The sequence below is a fragment of the Hyla sarda genome, chromosome 8 (assembly GCF_029499605.1).
Source record: "Hyla sarda isolate aHylSar1 chromosome 8, aHylSar1.hap1, whole genome shotgun sequence".
Taxonomy (NCBI): Eukaryota; Metazoa; Chordata; class Amphibia; order Anura; family Hylidae; genus Hyla; species Hyla sarda.
This window is the reverse complement of record NC_079196.1, coordinates 208,020,086-208,043,280: the sequence shown is the minus strand read 5'-3', so window position 1 is coordinate 208,043,280 and position 23,195 is coordinate 208,020,086. Positions and strand designations below refer to the sequence as shown.

The window sequence follows — 23,195 nt, the reverse complement described above, 5'->3', positions numbered from 1 at the left end:
AGCAGAGAGCTTCAAAGTAAAAAAAATGTAAAATTTTCAATTTTTTCATCAAATTTTGGAATTTTTCACCAAGAAATGATGCAAGTATCGACAAAATTTTACCACTAACAAAGTAGAATATGTCACGAAAAAAAAAACAATCTCTGAATCAGAAAGATAAAAGCATCCCAGAGTTATTAATGTTTAACCCCTTAAGGACCGAGGGTTTTTCCGTTTTTGCATTTTCGTTTTTTCCTCCTTGCCTTTAAAAAAAATCATAACTCTTTCAATGTTACACCTAAAAATCCATAAGATGGCTTATTTTTTGCGCCATCAATTCTACGTTGTAATGACATCAGTCATTTTGCCCAAAAATCCACAGCGAAACGGGAAAAAAAATCAATGTGAGACCAAATTGAAAAAAAACCCGCTGTTTTGTAAATTTTGGGGGCTTCCGTTTCTACGTAGTAAATTTTTCGGTAAAAAAGGCACCTTATCTTTATTCTGTAAGTCCATACGATTAAAATGATCCCCTACTTATATAGGTTTGATTTTGTGGTACTTCTGGAAAAAATCATAACTACATGCAGGAAAATTAATACGTTAAAAATTGTCCTTCTGACCCCTATAACTTTTTAATTTTTCCGCATATGGGGCAGTATGAGGGCTCATTTTTTGCGCCGTGATCTGAAGTTTTTAGTGGTACCATTTTTGCATTGATAGGACTTATTGATCGCTTTTTATTCATTTTTTTCATGAAAATTTTTTTACCAAAAATGCACGATTTTGGAATTTTTTTTTGCGCGTACGCCATTGACCTTGCGGTTTAACAATATATTTTTATAATTCAGACATTTCCGCACGCGGCAATACCATATGTTTATTTTTATTTACACTTTTTTTTTTTATGGGAAAAGGGGGGTGATTCAAACTTTTAATAGGGTAGGGGTTAAATGATCTTTGTTCACTTTTTTTTTTGCAGTGTTAGAGGTCCCATAGGGGCCTATAACACTGCACACACTGATCTCTTATACTGATCATCGTTATCCCATAGGGACCTTTAACACTGCACACACTGATCGTTTACATCGTTCAATGGTTTCTCATAGGAAACCAGTGATCGATGATTCTGCTGCTTGACTGCTCATGCCTGGATCTCAGACACTGAGCAGTCATTCGGCGATCGGACAGCGAGGAGGCAGGTAGGGATCCTCCAGCTGTCCTGTAAGCTGTCCGGGATGCCGCGATTTTGCCGCGGCTATCCCGAACAGCTCCCTGAGCTAACCGGCATGGTTTCACTTTCACTTTAGATGCGGCGTTCAACTTTGAATGCCTCGTCTAAAGGGTTATTAGCGCGCGGCACCGCGATCAATGCCGGGCGTTGTTAGAGGCCGTGGCCCCGCGTTATAGATCGGGATAGATCGGGAGCGGACACATGACGTACCGGTACGTCATGTGTCCTTAAGGGGTTAAAGTGACAGTAGTCAGATGTGCAAAAAAATGGCCGGGTCCTACAGTGAAAACGGGCTGGGTCCTTAAGGGGTTAAAGAGGCCTGTGAAAAATGAAAGAAGCAATCTGTTTGCTATGGCCAACTCAGCAACTTTTCCTCTGGACAGCATAGCAACCAATCAGATCACTTCTTTCATTTATGAAAAGGCCTCTATAAAATGAAAGCAGCGATCTGATTGGTTGCTATGGGCAACTCAGCAACTTTTCCTCTGGGCAGGTTTTGGTAAATCTCCCTCCATACAGTTCTGTACGGTTCCCACTGATTCCCATGTTAAAAATAAAGAAAAATAAAATTGCAATATGGTTTTTAACCTTGACCAAAAATGGTGGTTGGCTATGGTTTTGGGTACAGGGGGGGAAAAAACTTTGGCATACAGTTTTCAATGGAGAGTCAATGCATACGGTTCCATTCGGTTTTCAAATTGAAAATATATAGGGGAACTGTATTGCAAACAGCGGAGAACCACCACAAGACCAGGGTATTGGTAAGTGAACATCTACGCGAGGGAGAAGGCTACCGAACAAAAACACTTAAGACACCAAATCAGTCGTCATTGGCACATTTCATTGTTCATCCTTAAACCCAATGGGGGAGATTTATCAAAACCTGTGCAGAGGAAAAGTTGCCCAGTTGCCCATAGCAACCAATCAGATCGCTTCTTTCATTTTGTAGAGGCCTTGTTAAAAATGAAAGAAGTGATCTGATTGGTTGCTATGGGCAACTGGACAACTTTTCCTCTGCACAGGTTTTGATAAATCTCCCCCAATATGTACAGACACATATCCCAGCAAATACAAAATAAATTACTTTCTTTAAAAAAATGTCTTTAAAATACCGTACCTACTTAATATATTTAGGTGAAAAAAAAAATAAAAATAGAAATCTATGGCAACAAAAATGTGATTCCTCTCAAATATTAAGAATAAAAACGTGTCAGATGGAATGTAAGCCTAGGGATGCAAACCTCCAGCTGTTGCAAAACTACACCTCCCAGCATGCCCGGACAGCCGTTGGCTGTCCGGGCATGCTGGGAGTTGTAGTTTTGCAACAGCTGGAGGTCCGCAGCTTGGAGACCGCGGTTAGGCTCTATCCACACATTGTAACATCAAGTGAAACGGAACTTCTGCTTCCAATAAAATACCGTAGAGCCGCGTTCACAAGGCCGTGTCTTTGGCGCCAAAAAAGGAGCTTTTTCTACTAAAGCGTGTGACACTGCAGTTGCCAAGAAACTACAACTCCCAGCATGCTACAAACTTGTAGTTTCACAACAGCTGCAGTGCCACAAGTAAAATGCCCCTTTAAAAAAAGGTGTATTCTGCCCCCTAAACATCTTATTCCCTATCCAAAGGATAGGGGATAAGATGTCTGATCATGGGGGTCCCGCCCCCTGCTTTTGTTTAGAGCTTCGGGTGCAGCGCTGGAGGCTCGTGATGTCACGGCCACACCCTCTCAATGCAAGTCTAGGGGAGGGGTGTGACCCATAGACTTGCATTGAGGGGGGCGTGGTTTGCTCCGTGCATCGGATGTCTGGGGTGCCGCAGCTGAGATCGCGGGGGTCCCGCTGGATAGGGGAGAATATGTCTAAGGGCGGAAGTACACCTTTTAATAATAGGGATCTGTACCAATTTAGGGTACGTTCATGAGAGTGGATTTTCGCTGCGGATCCGCTGGTGAAGTCCCGCTCTATGCTGTCTTTACATGTGCCTGCTCAGAGCAGGGAGAGTGGCCGTGATGTGCGAGTACGCCGCGCACATCGCTGCAGTTTGTCTGCTCGTCGCGGCGTATTGCCGCTACGAGCAGGCACATGTAAAGACAGCATAGAGGGGGCCTTCACCAGCGGATCCGTAGCGTAAAAAACACTGTAAATCCGCTCATATGAACGTATTCTTATAGATACACGAGCACCGGTAGCTGCATCAGACTTGGCGACATCTTATCACCAACTCAGTAAAAGCCTTCTTGTTGCACATTATCTAAAAGCAAAGACCATGATAAAAAAAAAAAATGTGCAAATATATAAAAGGCAGTGCAAAGTTACTGTATAAAAATACCAGGGAGGGGGTCTAGTAAAATAAAAAAACAAGTGCTGTCCGGGTAGACCCCCCCCCCCCCCCCTCCAAAGATCGGCCTGGCCGCGGTTACTTCTAGCTGTACAGGCGGCAGCATCAACGTCCTGGCTCCCAATGATAATAGGGGTGGAAAGGTCTCTCGTGCGCACACTGTTCCAAAGCCTGGTGCGTGTGAAGGAGCAGAAGTGGGAACCGCGAGGTAAAATAAGCCACAAAGTCGTCGGGGACGGAACCGAGTGTCTCCTGGACGTCAGCCGGCAGCTCATGGTAATGATGTTTCTGGAGGGTAAACCCAATAACAATGAACCTAACATTATATTTTTGTATTTCATTTCGAATAAAAAAATAATAATAATTAAGCACTTTTTTACATAGTCATAGATTACCTTCTACCATTTTGTGTATACAGCTTCTATGCACAGCTATGTGTCGCTATGGTTACAGACTACAAACAAGCCCTGTGCAGTCTGATCATGCAACGGCAGCGCCTTCTATCTGTCCCTGCGTCTTGTTCACTTATATTTAGGAAGTTAATACAGAGAGGACTAGGAAAAGGGAGAATGAAAACTATAGTTATTATTTTTGGGAGCCCTTTGTTATATATTAGCCCCACTATTTTTTACCCTCACTTAGGGTACATTCACATGGGTAAATTTATTTTCAAACTCACAGCGGATTTCCCTTAAATGGTAGCTCTCATTAAAACAAATTTTTGCTCCTTATGGTAAATAAAAAATATTTCTAATATAATTTGTTTAAAAAAATGAAGTTTTCTATGTTTTATTTGTGCTTAAAAAAAAGCTCAAGAGCACATTTTCCCCCATCTCATACACAGACTTTGGACTGAAGCCCAAACTCAGGAAATGCAGCCTGGAGTGCTGAGGGGGGGGTGTGTCCAACCAACAGCATATGGCAGTTAAGTGTGAGAGGAGCTATGATTGGATAAGGCTGGACACACCCCCCTCAGCACTCCAGGCTGCACTTCCTGTGTTCGGGCTTCGGTCCTAAGTCTGTGTATGAGATGGGGGGAAATGTGCTCTTGAGCTTTTTTTAAGCACAAATAAAACAGAGAAAACTTCATTTTTTTTTAAACAAAGTATATTAGAAATATTTTTTATTTACCATAAGGAGTGCAATAGCAAAAATTAGTTTTAATGAGAGTGCCCATTTAAAGGCTATTCCAGTTTCAGCAAATCAAGCTTACTTGTTCTATAATAAGAAATTACAAAATTCCGAAATAAATTCTTAGGCTAGGTTTCCAATTTTTTGTATTTTTTTTTTTTTAAGTGGTAGGTTTTTAGTCTTGCAGTTTTTTTCTTGTGTTTTTTTCCTTAGCATTTGTGATCATGTGATTCTTTCATTATGTGACTGAACGATTTATATTGAAGGAAAAAAAAAAATGCCAATGCTAAACCGACATGGCATTTGTGATGTGAAAACAAAAACAAAAAAATATAAGCCAGGTGGGTGTAAGTTTTCATATTTTCCTATTGACCCAGGTAGCATGTGGCTGCTGTATTTTTGTGGTGAATGTGTCAGTTTTTTTTGGTGTTTTTGCTTTATGTGCTGAAACTGGAATATCCCTCTTCAAAGAGGTACTCCGCTGCTCAGAGTTTGGAACAAAATGTTCCGAATCCTTAGAGCTGGTGTCGGGAGCTTGTGACATCATAGCCCCGCCCTTCATGATGTCAGCTGTCACGCCCCCTACCATAGACTTGCATTGAGGGGGCGGTGCATGAAGTCATGAGATGGGGCTATGATATCACGAGCTCCCGGCGCCGGTTCTAAGAATTCGGAACATTTTGTTCCAAACTCTGAGCAGCGGAGTACCCCTTTAACATAGCTGGTAATAATGTTTCCACACTCCTGCAGAGATCTGAAAGTGTTACAATGTTTTAGGGGAGACAAAGGGACATAATAAGACTTACCTTCTAGAACTCCAGTTTTCTATTAAAAAGTGTTCTTGTATGATTTACAGAATGACTAGTGAGTCTGCCTATAATTTACAGTTCGCTGTAGTGTAATGTACCTTGTTTCTCATGGCTCGGACTAAATCTCGTACAGAATTTCCACGATATGAACGGAATTTTCGCAGGTCTAGAAAACAAAATAGAATGACAGAATAAAGCAATAAATTTCACCCTAAATAACCATGTAAGCAAGGTGTGCCTCTACACTGCAGAGGTTATTCCCTTTTTGTGCACTTTTACTTCACATGCATTAACATGTGTGACTGCTCATAAGCCACCCAAACGGATCTACATCTTTGAACGCCAGTTTTACATATATATAGACATACTCTACATTAACACACACACACACACACTAACAAACTCACACACTAACAAACTCACACACTAACATACACACACACTAACAAACACACACACTAACAAACTCACACACTAACAAACTCACACTAACACACACACACACACACACACTAACAAACTCACACACTAACACACACACACACACACAAACTCACACACACATACACACACACACACACACACACTAACAAACACACACACACTAACAAACACACTAACAAACACACACTAACCAACACACACTAACATAAACACACACACACACACTAACACACTTGCATTGTGACGTCACGATCCTCCGGCCCCTGCATCGTGAGTCTTCAGGCACGGAGCGAAGCTCGCTCTGTGCACCAGATGACAGGGGGTGCTGCAGGAGAGATTGCGGTGGCGCCATCAGGGGGACCCCCATGATAAGACATCTTCTCCCCTATCATTGGGATAGGGGATAAGATGTCTAAGGCGGAATACATCTCATTACATATCTTGCACTGAGATGCATCCTGCATTATACACTACTGATCCTGAGTTATATCCTGTATTATACTCCAGAGCTGCACTCACTATTCTGCTGGTGAGGTCACTGTATACATACATTACTTATCCTGTACTGATCCTGAGTTATATCCTGTATTATACTCCAGAGCTGTACTCACTATTCTGCTGGTGAGGTCACTGTATACATACATTACTTATCCTGTACTGATCCTGAGTTATATCCTGTATTATACTCCAGAGCTGTACTCACTATTCTGCTGGTGAGGTCATTGTGTACACACATTACATTACTTATCCTGTACTGATCCTGAGTTATATCCTGTATTATACTCCAGAGCTGTACTCACTATTCTGCTGGTGGGGTCACTGTGTACATACATTACATTACTTATCCTGTACTGATCCTGAGTTATATCCTGTATTATACTCCAGAGCTGTACTCACTATTCTGCTGGTGAGGTCACTGTGTACATACATTACTTATCCTGTACTGATCCTGAGTTATATCCTGTATTATACTCCAGAGCTGTACTCACTATTCTGCTGGTGAGGTCATTGTGTACACACATTACATTACTTATCCTGTACTGATCCTGAGTTATATCCTGTATTATACTCCAGAGCTGTACTCACTATTCTGCTGGTGAGGTCACTGTGTACATACATTACATTACTTATCCTGTACTGATCCTGAGTTATATCCTGTATTATACTCCAGAGCTGTACTCACTATTCTGCTGGTGGGGTCACTGTGTACATACATTACATTACTTATCCTGTACTGATCCTGAGTTATATATCAGACAGGAGGCTCATATCTTGCATTAAACCTTTCTTTTTAATGCCCATAGCAGAAAAATTACAGAGAATTTATTTCATTAACATTAGAAAAAATTTCATTAAAACTACAACTCCCAGCAGCCCTTGGAATCCCCTCCCCTGGGACGGAGACCCTATATAAGGGGCTGGCTGGACCTCCTCTTCCTCTTTCTTTCTGCTCATGGCAGATAAGTATTGTCTTCTATATTTCTTATTCATGTTTTTTACATATAGTGTGAATTTTATTCTTAGGTGTTGCAGTTTTTACAACTGTTCACCCGTCCCTTTGAGAGAACTTCTTGTTTCACATATCTTTTCTTATTATTTCTATTTTATTTCTATTATTATTCTATTATTTTTCTTACCATTTCTTACTATTCATTATTTTCTTGCTCTTACATCTATCCTCCGTTATCCGTTTCTAACGGGTTCGGTTTTTCCTCCCTTTTCCCTATCTCGGGCTGTATTTATACTCACTGTTTAGTTCTTGCAGGCGCCATTTTAGTTTACCACAGAAGCGCCTTCTTCTACCTTCTTCCCGCGCGCGCCGCGCTTCGCGGGCTTGCTGACGTCGGAGGGGCGCGGCCTAGTGACGCGCTCCCTGCGACACGCCTTCGAGACCCAGCGCGTCCTATCACAGCGCTCTCGGCCGTAGTCTCGCGATACTACGGCTGAGGGCTCTGCTTGCTGTTCCCTCCTCCTCTCACCATCGCCAGTGTTGCAGCGAGCGGTGAGAGGAGCAACAGCTTGGTCTAGTGTGGTCTCCATAGCGGTATTCTGTTTGTCCTTAATAGGTGTGAATCCTGTGCTTTCAGCCCCTTAGTACAGTGGTCTTTTTCTGGACATTTTCCATAAACTAACTTACTTGTCTTATCAGATTATTATGGCTAATGATAATAACGCCATGCCATTGTCTGGCCTCACTGGTCTGACTAGTGAGGCTGTGGAACTGGGTGTCTCCCACCTCATGTCCACAGTCCAGATCCAGGACATGATTAACAAGTCCATACAAGCGGCTTTAGCTGCTAATGCACGCACTGATATACTCTTACCATCCACTTCTGCAGACGCCCCCGCTAGGGGTAAGGTGTCTCACAAACGTAAGCACTTGAATGTGCAATCCGACTCCCCGGCAGTGGAAGTTTATAATGTGCCCCAGGCAGGACCTGACCCGGCCTGCCGGACCCCGCACCTCCCTGACCTCTCTCGACCCTTGGGCCCCAAGGAGAACAAAAAAGGGCAGAAGTCCGCCAGGCGGGCTAAGCCGGACTCATTTGAGACATCTGATGAGTCTTCCGGCGAGTCTGACAATGCCGAGGTCACAGACTCCGATTTTGATGATGATGAGGATGCGGGGTTCACGGCGGACCAGCATGTCGCCAGCACTGAGGTGCCAAATGAAGCCATATCAGACTCTCAGGGCCAACCATTGTTCAACCCTGATGAAATTACGCACCCACGCTCAGGTGATTGGGCGCCTCTACCTCATGTAGTGCAATACATTGAGTATTGGACTAGACGGTCTTTGGACCGAGTGAATCGCAATAAATTGCGTGCTGAATGTCCCAGGCCATATATAGCCAAGAAAGTTGCGGTCACCCCAGAAATAGACCCGGTGCTTCTCAAATATTTAACGCGGTCTGGTAAATATTCTAAGAAAGGAATTGAGCGGTCGTTTAAGGCGATCCAAGACCGCATCTTAGATGTCCTAGGTCCGCTCACAAAGATTTTAAATCTGTCGGAGCAGGCGGCCTCATCGGCCCAACCGGTTGACCTATCGCAACTCAGGGGATGGGCCCAACGTGCTGTTTGTATGCTGGGCAACGCGAACACGACCTGTTCAGTGGAGCGCCGTCGCTCAATCCTCATGAAGCTGGAACCCCAGCTGAGCCATTTAGCGGAGAATGAACCAGGCCCTTCCGCTGAAGGTCTCCTTTTTGGGGAAGACCTTATTAAAAAAATCAATAAATTTGTGAGCCTTTTCTCCAGCCTGGATAAGGCGCAAACCTCATTGAAAAAAGACCGGTCAACCGACCAAGGTTTTTGGCAAGGCCGGTAGAGGCAGAGGGCGATCTGCCGGCCGCACTAACCAATATAGGCCCTATACAAGACCACCAAACCAGCAGTTCACTCCTGCTCAACAACAATATGCCCTACCCATGGCTCAACCGGCGCCATTTTTCCCTCCTCGAGGACGACCCTGGAGGGGACGCGGAGGTCGCGGATTCCCTAGATCTCGGCCACCGACCGGTGAGTACATTCCCACTTTCAATTCCACACACATTAGTGGGGGGCAGACTGACGTATTTTTCCCACGTCTGGTCCACGATTACGGCAGACGTGTGGATCCTCAATACGGTAACCGGATACCGGATAGAGTTCCAATCTCTTCCCGATCTGAACGTTGTACCTCAACCCATTCGGTTCTCTACTCAAAACATGGAGCTCATAGACAACGAGCTCCAAGAGCTTTTGTCCGAAGGAGCGGTGCTGGAGGTAGACCCCTTATCACCCGGATTTGTCAGCAACATCTTGTTAGTGAAGAAGAAAGATGGCGGCTATCGCCCAGTGATCAACCTGAGGGACCTCAACCAACATGTGGTTTACCGCCATTTCAAAATGGAGGGAATCCATCTATTACGCGATCTTCTCTGGCCAGGGGACTGGCTAGTGAAAATCGACCTGAAGGACGCGTATCTGACCGTTCCCATACACCATACCTCCCAACCTTTCCTAAGGTTTCTGTGGAGGGACCGAATGTGGCAGTTCACCTGCCTTCCGTTCGGATTGTCCTCTGCCCCTTGGTGTTTCACCAAACTGCTCAAACCAGTGATGGCTGTTCTTCGGAGCAGAGGCGTTCGCCTTATCATCTATCTGGACGATCTACTCATTATGGCACGTTCCAGAACGCAGGCCTGGCTACACAGCCAGTGGGCGATCTCGTTGATAGAGGAACTTGGTTTCCTCATCAATCACAAAAAAATCGGTGCTGATACCCTCGCAAGAGATGGAATTCCTGGGTTTCCTAGTGGATACCAAGAGAGCCATCCTGCTGTTACCAAAATCGAAATTAGCCCTGATCCGCAAAGAAATCAGGGCAACGTTACGCAAGGGTCAGGTATCCTTGCGTATGATTGCTCGCATAGTCGGCCTGTTGTCGGCCTCTATTCAAGCAATTTTTCCGGCTCCACTCCACTATCGAGCCCTACAAAGACTCAAGACCCTCCATCTTCGCCAGGGTCTCAAATATGCGGACGAGGTTCCCCTCTGTCCGGAGTCTGTAAAGGAACTGTTGTGGTGGCTTCGCCACGCCGTCGAATGGAACGGCAGAACAATTTTCAACTCCTGCCCGGACGTTATTCTAGAATCCGATGCGAGTCGCCAAGGTTGGGGTGCTCGTTGCGGGCTAGACACTACCGGAGGGAGATGGTCCGTAGAGGAATCTCTCCTCCATATCAATGCTTTAGAACTCCTGGCGGCATTCTTCGCTATCAGGAGTTTTCTCTCTCACACTTCCAACAAGTGTGTGCTTTTGCGTATGGACAACGTGGCAGCAGTTCAGTATGTCCAACCGCCTTGGGGGCACGAGGTCCAAAGTGCTGGCGGACATCGCGTCCGAATTTTGGCACTTTTGTCTGTCCCGGAATATCTTTCCAGTGGCGGAATATCTCCCCGGGATATCCAATACTGTGGCGGATTGGAATTCGCGCTACCTGACAGATTCCAGCGACTGGTCGCTGGACCGTCCGATTTTTCTGGCATTACGAGACCTTTGGGGTCCATTACATACGGACCTTTTTGCCTCTCGTCTCAACCGGCAATTACCCCGTTTTTACAGCTGGAGGCCGGATCCGGAAGCGTCAGCAGTGGACGCATTCAGTCAGATTTGGTCACGGGGGACGCATTATGCGTTTCCTCCGTTCAATTTGATTACCAGAACCCTTCTCCAAGTAGCGAGTCAGAGAGCAACGGTCGTGCTGATCACCCCTTGGTGGCCAACGCAACCGTGGTTTCCCCTACTGCTGGGGATGGCGATCGATTATCCGCGATTGATTCCCCACTCACCTCAACTTCTCTCGAACCCGATCAAGGGTTGTCACCCTCTCATGTTGGACAGCAATCTTCCACTCTTAGCGTGGTTGGTTTCGGGATCCCTGACGCCGGTGGCGACCTTTCACAATCGGCTAGAGACCTTCTCGCCTTGGCCTGGGCCCCAGGGACTAGATCGGCATATCGATCTGCCTGGGCCCTGTGGGTTCGTTGGTGTGATCAATGGCAAATTGATGCCGTTCAAGCACCTGTTTCAGTCGTAGTGAATTATTTAGCGGACTCTTTTGAGTCTGGCAAATCCTATAGTTCGCTAAATGTCTATCGTTCTGCCATATCGGCATATCATTGTCCAGTAGATGCGTTACCTATAGGTAAACATCCTCTAGTATGTAGGCTTTTAAGGGGAGTAAAATTTAAACGTCCCCCTCGTCCTAGATACCAGTCGACTTGGGATGTCTCCCGTGTACTAGAACTTTTTTCCGCTTGGGAGGACAATGATGTCCTGTCCTTGAAACACTTATCTTTTAAACTTACAACCCTTTTATGCTTAGTATCCATAAAAAGGGTATCGGATGTAAAAGCATTGGATGTTACCAGGCGACAATTTTCGCCTGATGGGGTACGGTTTTCTGTGGTTCGCAGAACTAAGACGAGACTTTAAACAGTCTTCTATCCCTTTTTTCCTGACCATCCGCGCCTTTGTGTGGTACGATGTCTGCAACGGTATGAGAAGCGGACTGCACAATTGCGGTCTGTTGCTTATAGTCAATTATTAGTTTCCTATGTCAAGCCTCATCTTCCGGTAACCTCGGCTACCTTAGCCAGGTGGGTGAGGGCAGCCATGGATTTGGCTGGTATTGACGTTTCTCTTTTTGGTGCCCACTCTTCTAGAGGGGCGATGGCCACTAAGGTGTTCACGTCAGGGGGTTCACTCTCGGACCTTTTATTAGCTGCTGATTGGTTGTCTGAGTCGACCTTTAGGCAGTTCTATTTTCGGCCGCAGGAACATGTTTCTGTGTCTGTCCTATGAACGTGTATGTTCACATATTTCCTGATTAAACTTGTTTAGCTTTAAACTTGCAAGATATGAGCCTCCTGTCTGATATATAAATCGGGATTTTCCTAGCTACCGTGACGGAAAATCTAAGTTATATGAAGACAGGAGGCGAGTATCTTCCCTCCCTTCCCACCCTGTTACGGTGTGTTTTCTCGTTTCAGGATATTGAAGAACGGATCCTGCATCTACGCAGCAAAGTATGAGAAGTCCCTGAGTGACAGCTGTTCTGTTTTGTTCCAGTTGAAACACAGTTGCTGGGGGCCCAGTTGGCCCTGACGTCTAGTTCCGGAGGTGGAATTCGTTTGCCGTCGGAGTGTATCCGGGGTATCAAGATGCCGTGCGCTGTTCCGAAGTTCGCACGAAAGAAAGAGGAAGAGGAGGTCCAGCCAGCCCCTTATATAGGGTCTCCGTCCCAGGGGAGGGGATTCCAAGGGCTGCTGGGAGTTGTAGTTTTAATGACATTTTTTCTAATGTTAATGAAATAAATTCTCTGTAATTTTTCTGCTATGGGCATTAAAAAGAAAGGTTTAATGCAAGATACTCGCCTCCTGTCTTCATATAACTTAGATTTTCCGTCACGGTAGCTAGGAAAATCCCGATTTATATCCTGTATTATACCCCAGAGCTGTACTCACTATTCTGCTGGTGAGGTCACTGTGTACATACATTACATTACTTCTCCTGTACTGATCCTGAGTTATATCCTGTATTATACCCCAGAGCTGTACTCACTATTCTGCTGGTGAGGTCACTGTGTACATACATTACATTACTTCTCCTGTACTGATCCTGAGTTATATCCTGTCTTATACTCCAGAGCTGTACTCACTATTCTGCTGGTGAGGTCACTGTGTACATACATTACATTACTTATCCTGTACTGATCCTGAGTTATATCCTGTATTATACTCCAGAGCTGTACTCACTATTCTGCTGGTGAGGTCACTGTGTACATACATTACATTACTTATCCTGTACTGATCCTGAGTTATATCCTGTATTATACCCCAGAGCTGTACTCACTATTCTGCTGGTGAGGTCACTGTGTACATACATTACATTACTTATCCTGTACTGATCCTGAGTTATATCCAGTATTATACTCCAGAGCCAGAGCTGTACTCACTATTCTGCTGGTGAGGTCACAGTGTACATACATTACATTACTTTTTACCTGTCTGTAGGGGAACAGATATGTGTAATCTCCAGTTGACCCGGACTACAGAGCGAGAATTGGCCTCGAGGCTGACGATCAGGGGGCTCTCCTGTGACTCCTTCTCAATGCGGTCACTGACATCCTGAAGGGGAGAAACATAATATTACGGCACTGTTTTTTAGCTTAGACATCTATAGGACATTATACAATAGACACATTTTTTTCACCACTTCAGACCTGGAAAAATTGCAGCTGTTTTTCCCGCGCCCAGAAGAACGGATGCCTCAGAACGCGGGGCGCTGAAGGCCGAAGCTTTGGGTCGCTGCTGAGCATGCCTTCAACCAAGTCCCGTGCTACCACATTGTCTGCAAACACCATTAAGGACAGGTTACATAGTAGTAATTATAGGTCCAGGTACAATATGTAATGTTCTACATCATTGTTTTCCAACCAGTGTGCCTCCAGCTGTTGCAAAACTACAACTCCCAGCATGGCCGGACAGCCGGAGGCTGTCCGGCCATGCTGGGAGTTGTTGTTTTGCAACAGCTGGAGGCACACCGGTTGGAAAACACAATTTTTTTTATATGCCCGATATCCAGTGTCTTACCATGTGTCTCGTCTTGGAGCTGCGGCAGATTGGACGAGCCGTTTAGGATATTCCCTTGTCTCCTCAGGCTGTCCCCAAAAGGGTGCTGCCCACTTGCCAGGACATAGTAAAATACACACCCAGCCGAGAAAATGTCCACCGCCGCGGTCTGAGAACACAGAGCGTAAAACCCATTGTCAGACCGCACAGCGGGTTTTTTTTTGTGTCGGACACAACCCTGTACTGACTTACCGGATTTTGCGTTCTCCCATCCCGTAGGACCTCCGGTGCGATCCAGCCCTCGGTGCCCGGGATTCCTGAGCGTAGGCTGAAGCTGCTCCTCCCTACCCCCAGCTTCTTACAGAGGCCGAAGTCTGAAATAACAGCCCTCTGTCTGCCCTGGGCATTGGGCACGGAGATGAGGATGTTACATGGCTTGAGGTCTCTGTGCACTGTGAAGAAAGCAACCAGATACTTAAAGGGGTACTCCGGTGGAAAACTTTTTTTTTTTATTATTATTTTTTTAAATCAACTGGTGCCAGAAAGTTAAACAGATTTGTAAGTTACTTCTATTAAAAAAATCTTAATCCTTCCAGTACTTATTAGCTGCTGAATACTACAGAGGAAATTATTTACTTTTTGGAACACAGAGCTCTCTGCTGACATCATGACCACAGTGCTCTCTGCTGAAATCTCTGTCCATTTTAAGTACTGTCCAGAGTAGGAGAAAATCCCCATAGCAAACATATGCCGCTCTGGACAGTTCCTAAAATGGACAGAGATGTCAGCAGAGAGCTCTGTGTTCCTAACAGAAAAGAATTTCCTCTGTAGTATTCAGCAGCTAATAAGTACTGGAAGGATTAAGATTTTTTTAATAGAAGTAATTTACAAATCTGTTTAACTTTCTGGCACCAAAGGAGTACCCCTTTCAACAGCTGAAAGAAGCAATGGCCCTTTGTCATCTAGACCTGTGTTCCCCATCCAGTCCTCAAGGACCACCAACATTCACGCCATTGGAACAGAACAGGGACAAATTAAAGGGGTACTGAACTTTTTATCCCTTATCCGCAAGATAGGGGATAAGTGTCTGATCACAAGGGGTCCGACACCCTGCGATCACCTGACCCCCCTCCCTCCCCAACAATTCATGCATCTCTATGGAAGAGCTGGAGATACACACACACACACACACACACACACACACACACACAAGCGATGTATAGTAAGTTTGTGTACCTCCAGCTCTTCCATGGAGATGCACAAATTGTTGGGGGGGGGGCTCAGGTGATCACAGGGGGTCGGACCCCCTGTGATCAGACCCGCATGGAGGGGGCGTTTCACCCATCGCTCTGTCACCTCTCCATGCACAAAGCGTAAGGAGAGTTGGGGGGCCTTGCAGAAAATAGTGGGGGTCCCCAGCGGTCACACCCCACGATCAGACAGACACTCATCCCCTATCCTGTGTATAGAGGATAAGAATTTCAGTACTGAAGTTCCCCTTTAAAGTTCCGGACTGTTGATGGACCTCCAGGACTGGGTTGGGGACCACTGATCTAAAGGTCACCAACACCAGTCTCTAATGCTTGGCTTGAAACCCCAGGACCTGAGCACTACTCTATGGGCTTTATACAGCGGTAGTGTATGGTGGTTTTATTACAGCACTACATGGAATTATTATTTAGACCAGAGCTTTCCAAATTGGGTGCCACAACACAGTGTGTTGGCAGCAGTCCCCAGGCGTGTCATGGGACCATCCCGTCCTGCAGCAGCCACCGCTGGTCACTGTTATTAAGGTGGCACTGCCCTGCTGTGGTGATGAGTGATGCCCCTGATGTTGCGCTGAGGACGTCACTTGTCAGACCTGCCCAGACTCCACCTGAGCCTGCCGGAGCGCAACCGGGGGACACAAGCCAGGTGAGAATGCAATGACACAGCAGAGGATCAAGGGTTAATGATGTGGCACAGGAGGGATAAAGGGGGTAATGATGTGGCACAGGGGGTGGTCAAGAGAGGGGAAGAAATGGTACAGGGGGTGAAGAAAGGGTGAATGATGGGGCACAGGGATGATAAAGAGGAGGAATGAAATGGCACAGGGTGTGATGAAGGAAGAGGGTGGGACAAAATGTCACAGAAGGGTAGCAGATATATATATATATATATATATATATATATATATATATATATATAGCTGATACTGGTATTATTGACAAGTTGATTAAAAGGATTCTGACTGCCGATCGATACTTATATAACATTGCAAATGCAGCAAAAAGATATTTGTTACCCTTAACCTATATATCCAGCTTGTTATCTGCTCGTGACTAAGATGGAGACCTTGGAATGAGGCCAAGAGACGTGAGATAAGAAGAGGAGTTGAAATTTTAGAGACAAAATATGGCCAAGAGAGAAATGAATAATGATAATAGGCTAATATATATATATATATATATATATATATATATATATATATATACACACACAGACGTAATACGCAAATAACCAATCAAAATATAACATGATGATTTTGACCCTTTGTCAAATGTAAAAACCAATGCACTTCCGTGTAGTAAACAGAACTCCTTGGGGCAGCTCCTTAGCCAATATACTGAGAAGGAGATATTATACCAACATTCTGTCTGGTGTGTATACCTTGTGCCGGCACTCAGCAGTATACAGCAGCAGTCACTCACATTTTAAAGGGGTACTCCGGTGCTTAGACATCTTATCCCCTATCCTTTGTGTGACGTCACGCCCCCTCCCATAGGCTTGCATTGAGGGTCGGAGCGTGATGTCACACGGAAGCGGAGTCGTGACGTCACACGCCGCCTTCCCTGTGGTCGCCCCCTCCCATAGGCTTGCATTGAGGGGCGGAGCGTGATGTCACACGGGAGCGGAGTCGTGACGTCACACGCCGCCTTCCCTGTGGTCGCCGGTAATCAGACCCGGAGAGAACATGCTCCGGGGACTGATTTTAACTAGGGTGCCGCGTGCAAGATCACGGGGGTCCCCAGCGGCGGGACCCCCACGATCAGGCATCTTATCCCCTATCCTTTGGATAGGGGATAAGATGTCTAAGCACCGGAGTACCCCTATAAGGCCAAACCAGAAGCCATCCTTGACAGTAACACGTTGTGCGTCGTAGGACTCACAATGTGATTTGTGCACTTGGCAGTACGGCGAGAGGTGTGACATCAAACTATGCATTTTAGCAAGTTATATATAAATGTTAGTCATTAAATAAGAATCATTGCTTCTCACCTATATTGAGAGAGTGCAGATGGGCAAGGCCAGACATAGCTTGATGAAGAAGGGTCACATGGTCCAGGTTGGCACGAGGAAATGCGGGATTCTCCACATACTGCAGAAAAATAGGAGACGTGGTTCATACAGATTATATGATAAGCCTTTCACCACCCAACCACCAATCTTATTCTGATCTCTGTCCCATTTTGAAGGAAGGTGGATAAACACATCATTTACAAGGAGAGACAGGGAGGCAATAATATCTGTGCCTATTCCCATATATAGAAAGAGACAATGAGGTAGTGTTATCTGTGCCTATTCCCATATATAGAAAGAGACAATGAGGTAGTGTTATCTGTGCCTATTCCCATATATAGAAAGAGACAATGAGGTAGTGTTATCTGCATTATTTACATTGAGAGAAAGGGAAGCAATATTATCTTGTGTACATCATTTACAGGGTACACCAAGGAGGCAGTACTATGTTTACCTACATCATTTATAGGGAAAGACAAAGAAGCAGTACTATCTGTGTCTCTACTATATACAGTGAGAGGTAACAAGGCAATGCTATATGTACCTACATCATTTACGGGATGAGACATGGATGCATTACTATCTGTACCTACATCATTTACAGGGAGAGACAGCGGTTCAGTACGATCTGTGCCTACATCATACATGAAAATATGCAGGGAGGCAGAATTATTTGCCCCTACAGTATTTACAGGGAGGCAGTATTATCTGTATCCACATCATTTACAGGGAGGGAGGCAGTTCTATCAGTACCGACATATTATTTAAATAGACATGAAGGCAGTACTACCTTTGTTTACATAATTTGCAGGAAGGGACAAGGAGGCAGCACTATCTGTACCTCTATCATTTACAGGGAAAACATTGGTGCAGTACTATTTGCATCTAAATTATATATGGAAATATACAGGGAGGAAGTATTATCTGTACCTGAGATATTTACAGCGAGACAGTACTATCAGTACCTGTATCATTTACAAGAGAATACAGGGAGGCAGTACTGTCTGTGCCAACATCATTTACAGGGAGAAGACAGGGAGGTAGTAATATTTCTAAAGAGAGACAAGAAGGCAGTTCTATCTTAAACTACACAATTTTGAAATAGAGGCAGGAAGGCAGTACAATCTGTACCTATATCATTTACCATAAGACAGAGTGCAGAACTATCTATGAATTCATAACTTTCACTTCAATATTCTTAAAGGGGTACTCCGGCCCCAAAACATCTTATCCCCTATCCAAAGGATAGGGGATAAGATGTCTGATTGCGGGGGTCCCGCCATGGGGACCCCCACAATCTAGCATACAGCACCCACCTGTACACACTGAAGGAAGCACTGGAGGCTCTCAGTGTTATGCCTCCTGACCACGGGGATGGAGTATCGTGACGTCACGCCCCACCCCCTCAATGCAAGTCTATGGGAGGGGGCGTGACGGCCGTCACGCCCCCTCCCATAGACTTGCATTGAGGGGGTGGGGTGTGACATCACACGGGGCGGAGTCGTGACATCACAATACTCCGTCCCCGTGGTCAGGAGGCATAACACCGAGAGCCTCCAGCGCTTCCTTCAGTGCTTACAGGTGGGTGCTGCATGCTAGATTGCGGGGGTCCCCATGGCGGGACCCCAGCGATCAGACATCTTATCCCCTATCCTTTGGATAGTGGATAAGATGTCTTGGGGCCGGAGTACCCCTTTAAGAGTCTTTACCCATGTGAGCGCGAGGATGGCGGGCATACAGGAGAAGAGAGGCTGGAGCTAAGGATCAGAACACCGGCTTCCGCCTCCATTGCAGGGAATTCATTAACATATCCCTATGGGGGCTAATCTAGCATGGACCACGGATCTAGGCGAGTAATACGTCATTTTAATCGGGTTCACGTGCACGATTACCCCATGTATTGGATTTAGTGCGGGTGAACCAGCTGTCATTAGAAACAACTTTTGAGGAAGCGGACAGCATTGTGCTCAGCTTCCCGGGCAGCCAGGGGATCGGTTCCTTTTTCTGCATAGAAGTCTATGAATACTTTGTAACCTGCTGTGCCAGTGCTTGCTGCAGACCATCATGTCCCCAGCCTCCAGTCTTGCCCTCACCTCCTGTAGGGTGGCCGCACACAGCTCCAGGGCGATGTAATAGAACAGCCGGTCGCTCTCCGTGCAGTAATACCGGATCACATTGGGATGCTCATCAGACTCCCGCAGCAGCTGCACCTCCCGATCGGCCAGCGTGAAACTCTCGGGCAGGATTCTCTTCACAGCCACCGAGCGCCCGTCAAACCTGCCCCTATATGATGATAATAAAATAGATCTTAAAGAGAACCTCTCATGATCTTGTTAAATGTTATAATCCTCCCAGGTCACTGCCCCCATCATGATAAACCACCCCCTGCCTTTATTTTTATGATTTTTTAGTTTTCTACCTTGATATCGCTCTGTGTTTTCTGCTCAGTCTCAGTCAGATTCACAGACTGCGAAGGGGGCGTTCCCCAGCAGGCGTGACATCATCTGAAGCCATACAGGGGAGAACTTCCTCCCTCACTCTGCTACACACAGCCCAGAGCAGTTCAGTGTGAGATGAGCTGTGATTGGCTAAGGCTGCACACACCACCCCCTCAGCATTTCCTGATTTTGGACTTCTGCCAGGCTGGCAGGAGTCCAAAGTCTGTACAAGAGATGGGGGGGGGGGGGGGGTTTGGGAATGTGCTCTGGACAAGTAGGGAGACACCTAGTGGCAGCTTTTTTAAAACACAAATAAAACATAGAAAACATTTTTTTTTTTTTTTTTAAACAATGAAAGATTGTGGTTTCTATCATATGTGATGAGAAGAAGAGTAATTCTGTCCGTCAAGATGTCAGACACCATGATGGAACCCAACTGACCGCATTATAAGTCAATCAGATCTGCAGGGCACCACTGGTGTCCATCCTGCAATGGATACTTCCTTCCTTAAACCAAAGTTTCCCAACCAGGGTGCCTCCAGCTGTTGCAAAACTACAACTCCCAGCATGCCCGGAGAGACAAAGGCTGTCCGGGCATGCTGGGAGTTGTAGTTTTGCAACAGCTGGAGGCGTCCTGGTTGGGAAACACTGTCTTAAACGGTACAGAAAAGCGGATTTTACAATGCAAGTGTGAACTCAGCTTTAAAGGGGTACTCCGGTGGAAAACCTTTTTTTTTTATTTTTTTTATTTATTTTTTATAAATCAACTGGTGCCAGAAAGTTAAACAGATTTGCAAATTACTTCTATTAAAAAAAACCTTAATCCTTCCAGGACTTATTAGCTGCTGAATATCTGTCCATTTTAAGAACTGTCCAGAGTAGAAGAAAATCCCCATAGCAAACATATTCTGCTCTGGACAGTTCCTTAAATGGACAGAGATGTCAGCAGAGAGCACTGTGCTCGTGATATCAGCAGAGAGCTCTGTGTTCCAAAAAGAAAATAATTTCTTCTGTAGTATTCAGCAGCTAATAACTCCTGGAAGGATTAAGATTTTTTTTAAATAGAAGTAATTTACAAATCTGTTTAACTTTCTGGCACCAGTTAGATTGCACTTGTATTCTCATCTACCAACATGATATAGAGCAGGAGGAAAAGATCAGATCGAAATATATCTTGGTGGGAAAATCATTTAAGAAATTGTCATTTATTGATTGAAATCTCTGATTTTAGGAGTACCCCTTTAAATCTCTCCATGCTTAGGAGTCCAGTAGTCTGATAGGTTAGATAACATTATTATATTGACGCCGAAGGTTTTCTTCTCACCTAAATACAAATGTTCCTCCGGCTCCACGGCCCAAGACTTCTTTGGGTGAAAAGGAAATTTTACCCACTTCTATCTCTTCCTCATTGGAAGCTGCAAATAGAGGGAGAGAAGATGAATGACGGAGCGCACCTTACGGAAACATAGATTTATCAACCAATCACAGCTCCGCTTTCATTTTACTAGAGTTTGTTAAAGGGGTACTCCACTGGAAAACATAATTTTTTTTTTTTTTTTTTTAATCAACTGGTCCCAGAAAATTAAACAGATTTGTAAATGAATTCTATTCTAAAATATTAACCCTTCCAGTACTTATTAGCTGCTGTATACTACAGAGGAAGTTCTTTTCTTTTTGAATTTCCTTTCTGTCTGACCACAGTGCTCTCTGCTGACCCCTCTGTCTATTTTAGTAACTGTCCAGAGTAGGAGCAAATTCTCATAGCAAACCTCTCCTACTACTGTAATTTACTTCTGTTTACAAATCTTAATCCTTCCAGTACTTATCAGCTGCTATATGCTCCACAGGAAGTTATTTTCTTTTTAGAATTTCCTTTCTGTCTGACCACAGTGCTCTCGGCTGACACCTCGGTCCTAAAATGGACAGAGGCATCAGCAGAGAGCACTGTGGTCAGACAGAAAGGGAATTCTAAAAAGAAAATAACTTCCTGTGGAGCATATAGCAGCTGATAAGTACTGGAAGGATTAAGATTTTAAGATTTTTAAACAGAAGTAAATTACAAATCTGTTTATCTTTCTGGCACCAGTTGATTTAAAAAAAAATGTTAAAAAGAGTACCCCTTTAAGATATGAAAGCTGCCCTGTGATTGGTTGCTATGGGCAACAACACCAGTTTTCCTGTCAGCCTTCCATAATGAGGCCCCTCGGCACCTGTTAATGCAGTGTTTCCCCACCAGGGTGCATCCAGCTGTTGTAAAACTACAAGTCTCAGCATGGCCGGACAGCCAAAGGTCACCAGAGGTCATAATGAAGTTTTTATTCTAGGGTCAACTGTAAAATTTTTATTGAACTTTTCACATATTTTAAAGAAAGCAAAGTAAAAATGACATATTTTACCATGATTTACACATTTTTGATAAAAATATCACCATCTTTGCAGCCATTTTGGGAAAATCATGGCAAAAACTGATAATATTTGTGAACACACACTCAGGGGAGGTGTATAACTACTATATATCCTGATCCCATAGAGATAGCAGCAGTATACAGATAGATCTGGAGGGGAGGTGTATAACTACTATATATCCTGATCCCATAGAGATAACAGCAGCAGTATACAGATAGAGCTGGAGGGGAGGTATATAACTACTATATATATCCTGATCACATAGAGATAGCAGCAGTATACAGATAGAGCTGGAGGATAGGTATATAACTACTATATATCCTTATCCCATAGAGATAGCAACAGCAGTATACAGATAGAGCTGGAGGAGAGGTGTATAACTAAAATATACCCAGATCCCATAGACATAGCAGCAGTATACAGACAGAGCTGGGAGGGGAGTTTTATAACTATTATATATCCCAGGGGTCTCAAACTGTGGCCCTCCTGATGTTGCAAAACTTCAACTCCCAGCATTCCCAACAGCCTTTATCTGCAGCAAATGGCTGTCTGGGCATGTCCAGGCATGCTGGGAGTTGAAGTTTTGCAACATCTGGAGGGTCACCAGTTTGAGACCCCTTACATATCCTGATTCCATAAAAATAGCAGCAGCAGTATACAGATAGAGCTGATAGGGGAAATGTATAACTACTATATATGCCAATCCCATAGGCATAGCAGCAACAGTATACAGATAAACTGGAGAGGAAGTGTATAAACTACAGTGACCCCCTGACTTATGATGGCCCCGACATATGATCATTTCAACATATGATGGCCTCTCAGAGCCAATCGTATGTTGAAGGCAGCATCGACATATGATGCTGCTGTGTGTCAGGGCCAGCGTACAAACAGCTATGTGACAGCACTGACAACTTCAGCATCTGACAGATAATTGTATAATGTGCCCGTGTGCCCCGTTCTGCCTCCAGTTACTCACATGCTGTCCTGCTAACTCACGCAGGCTTCCACTGTGAG

General features: G+C 44.9%; 1 protein-coding gene across 2 annotated transcripts in view; it reads right to left on the bottom strand.

Annotated features, from left to right (window-relative positions):
- Positions 1-3,322: 3,322 nt before the first annotated feature.
- ERN2 (endoplasmic reticulum to nucleus signaling 2) overlaps positions 3,323-23,195 on the bottom strand; it is a 46,851-nt gene continuing 26,978 nt past the window's right edge. Inside the window, exons 14-22 of one of the 2 annotated variants that reach the window (XM_056533761.1) lie at positions 21,097-21,187; positions 19,428-19,617; positions 17,314-17,413; positions 14,308-14,507; positions 14,077-14,224; positions 13,707-13,834; positions 13,488-13,611; positions 5,589-5,656; positions 3,323-3,838 (exon numbers count right to left, since the gene is read on the bottom strand). In XM_056533761.1, the coding sequence (XP_056389736.1) occupies positions 3,656-3,838; positions 5,589-5,656; positions 13,488-13,611; positions 13,707-13,834; positions 14,077-14,224; positions 14,308-14,507; positions 17,314-17,413; positions 19,428-19,617; positions 21,097-21,187 (1,232 nt within the window). In that variant the 3' untranslated portion in view covers positions 3,323-3,655. The remainder of the gene's footprint in view (positions 3,839-5,588; positions 5,657-13,487; positions 13,612-13,706; positions 13,835-14,076; positions 14,225-14,307; positions 14,508-17,313; positions 17,414-19,427; positions 19,618-21,096; positions 21,188-23,195) is intronic. The other variant, XM_056533760.1, reaches the window with a different exon arrangement.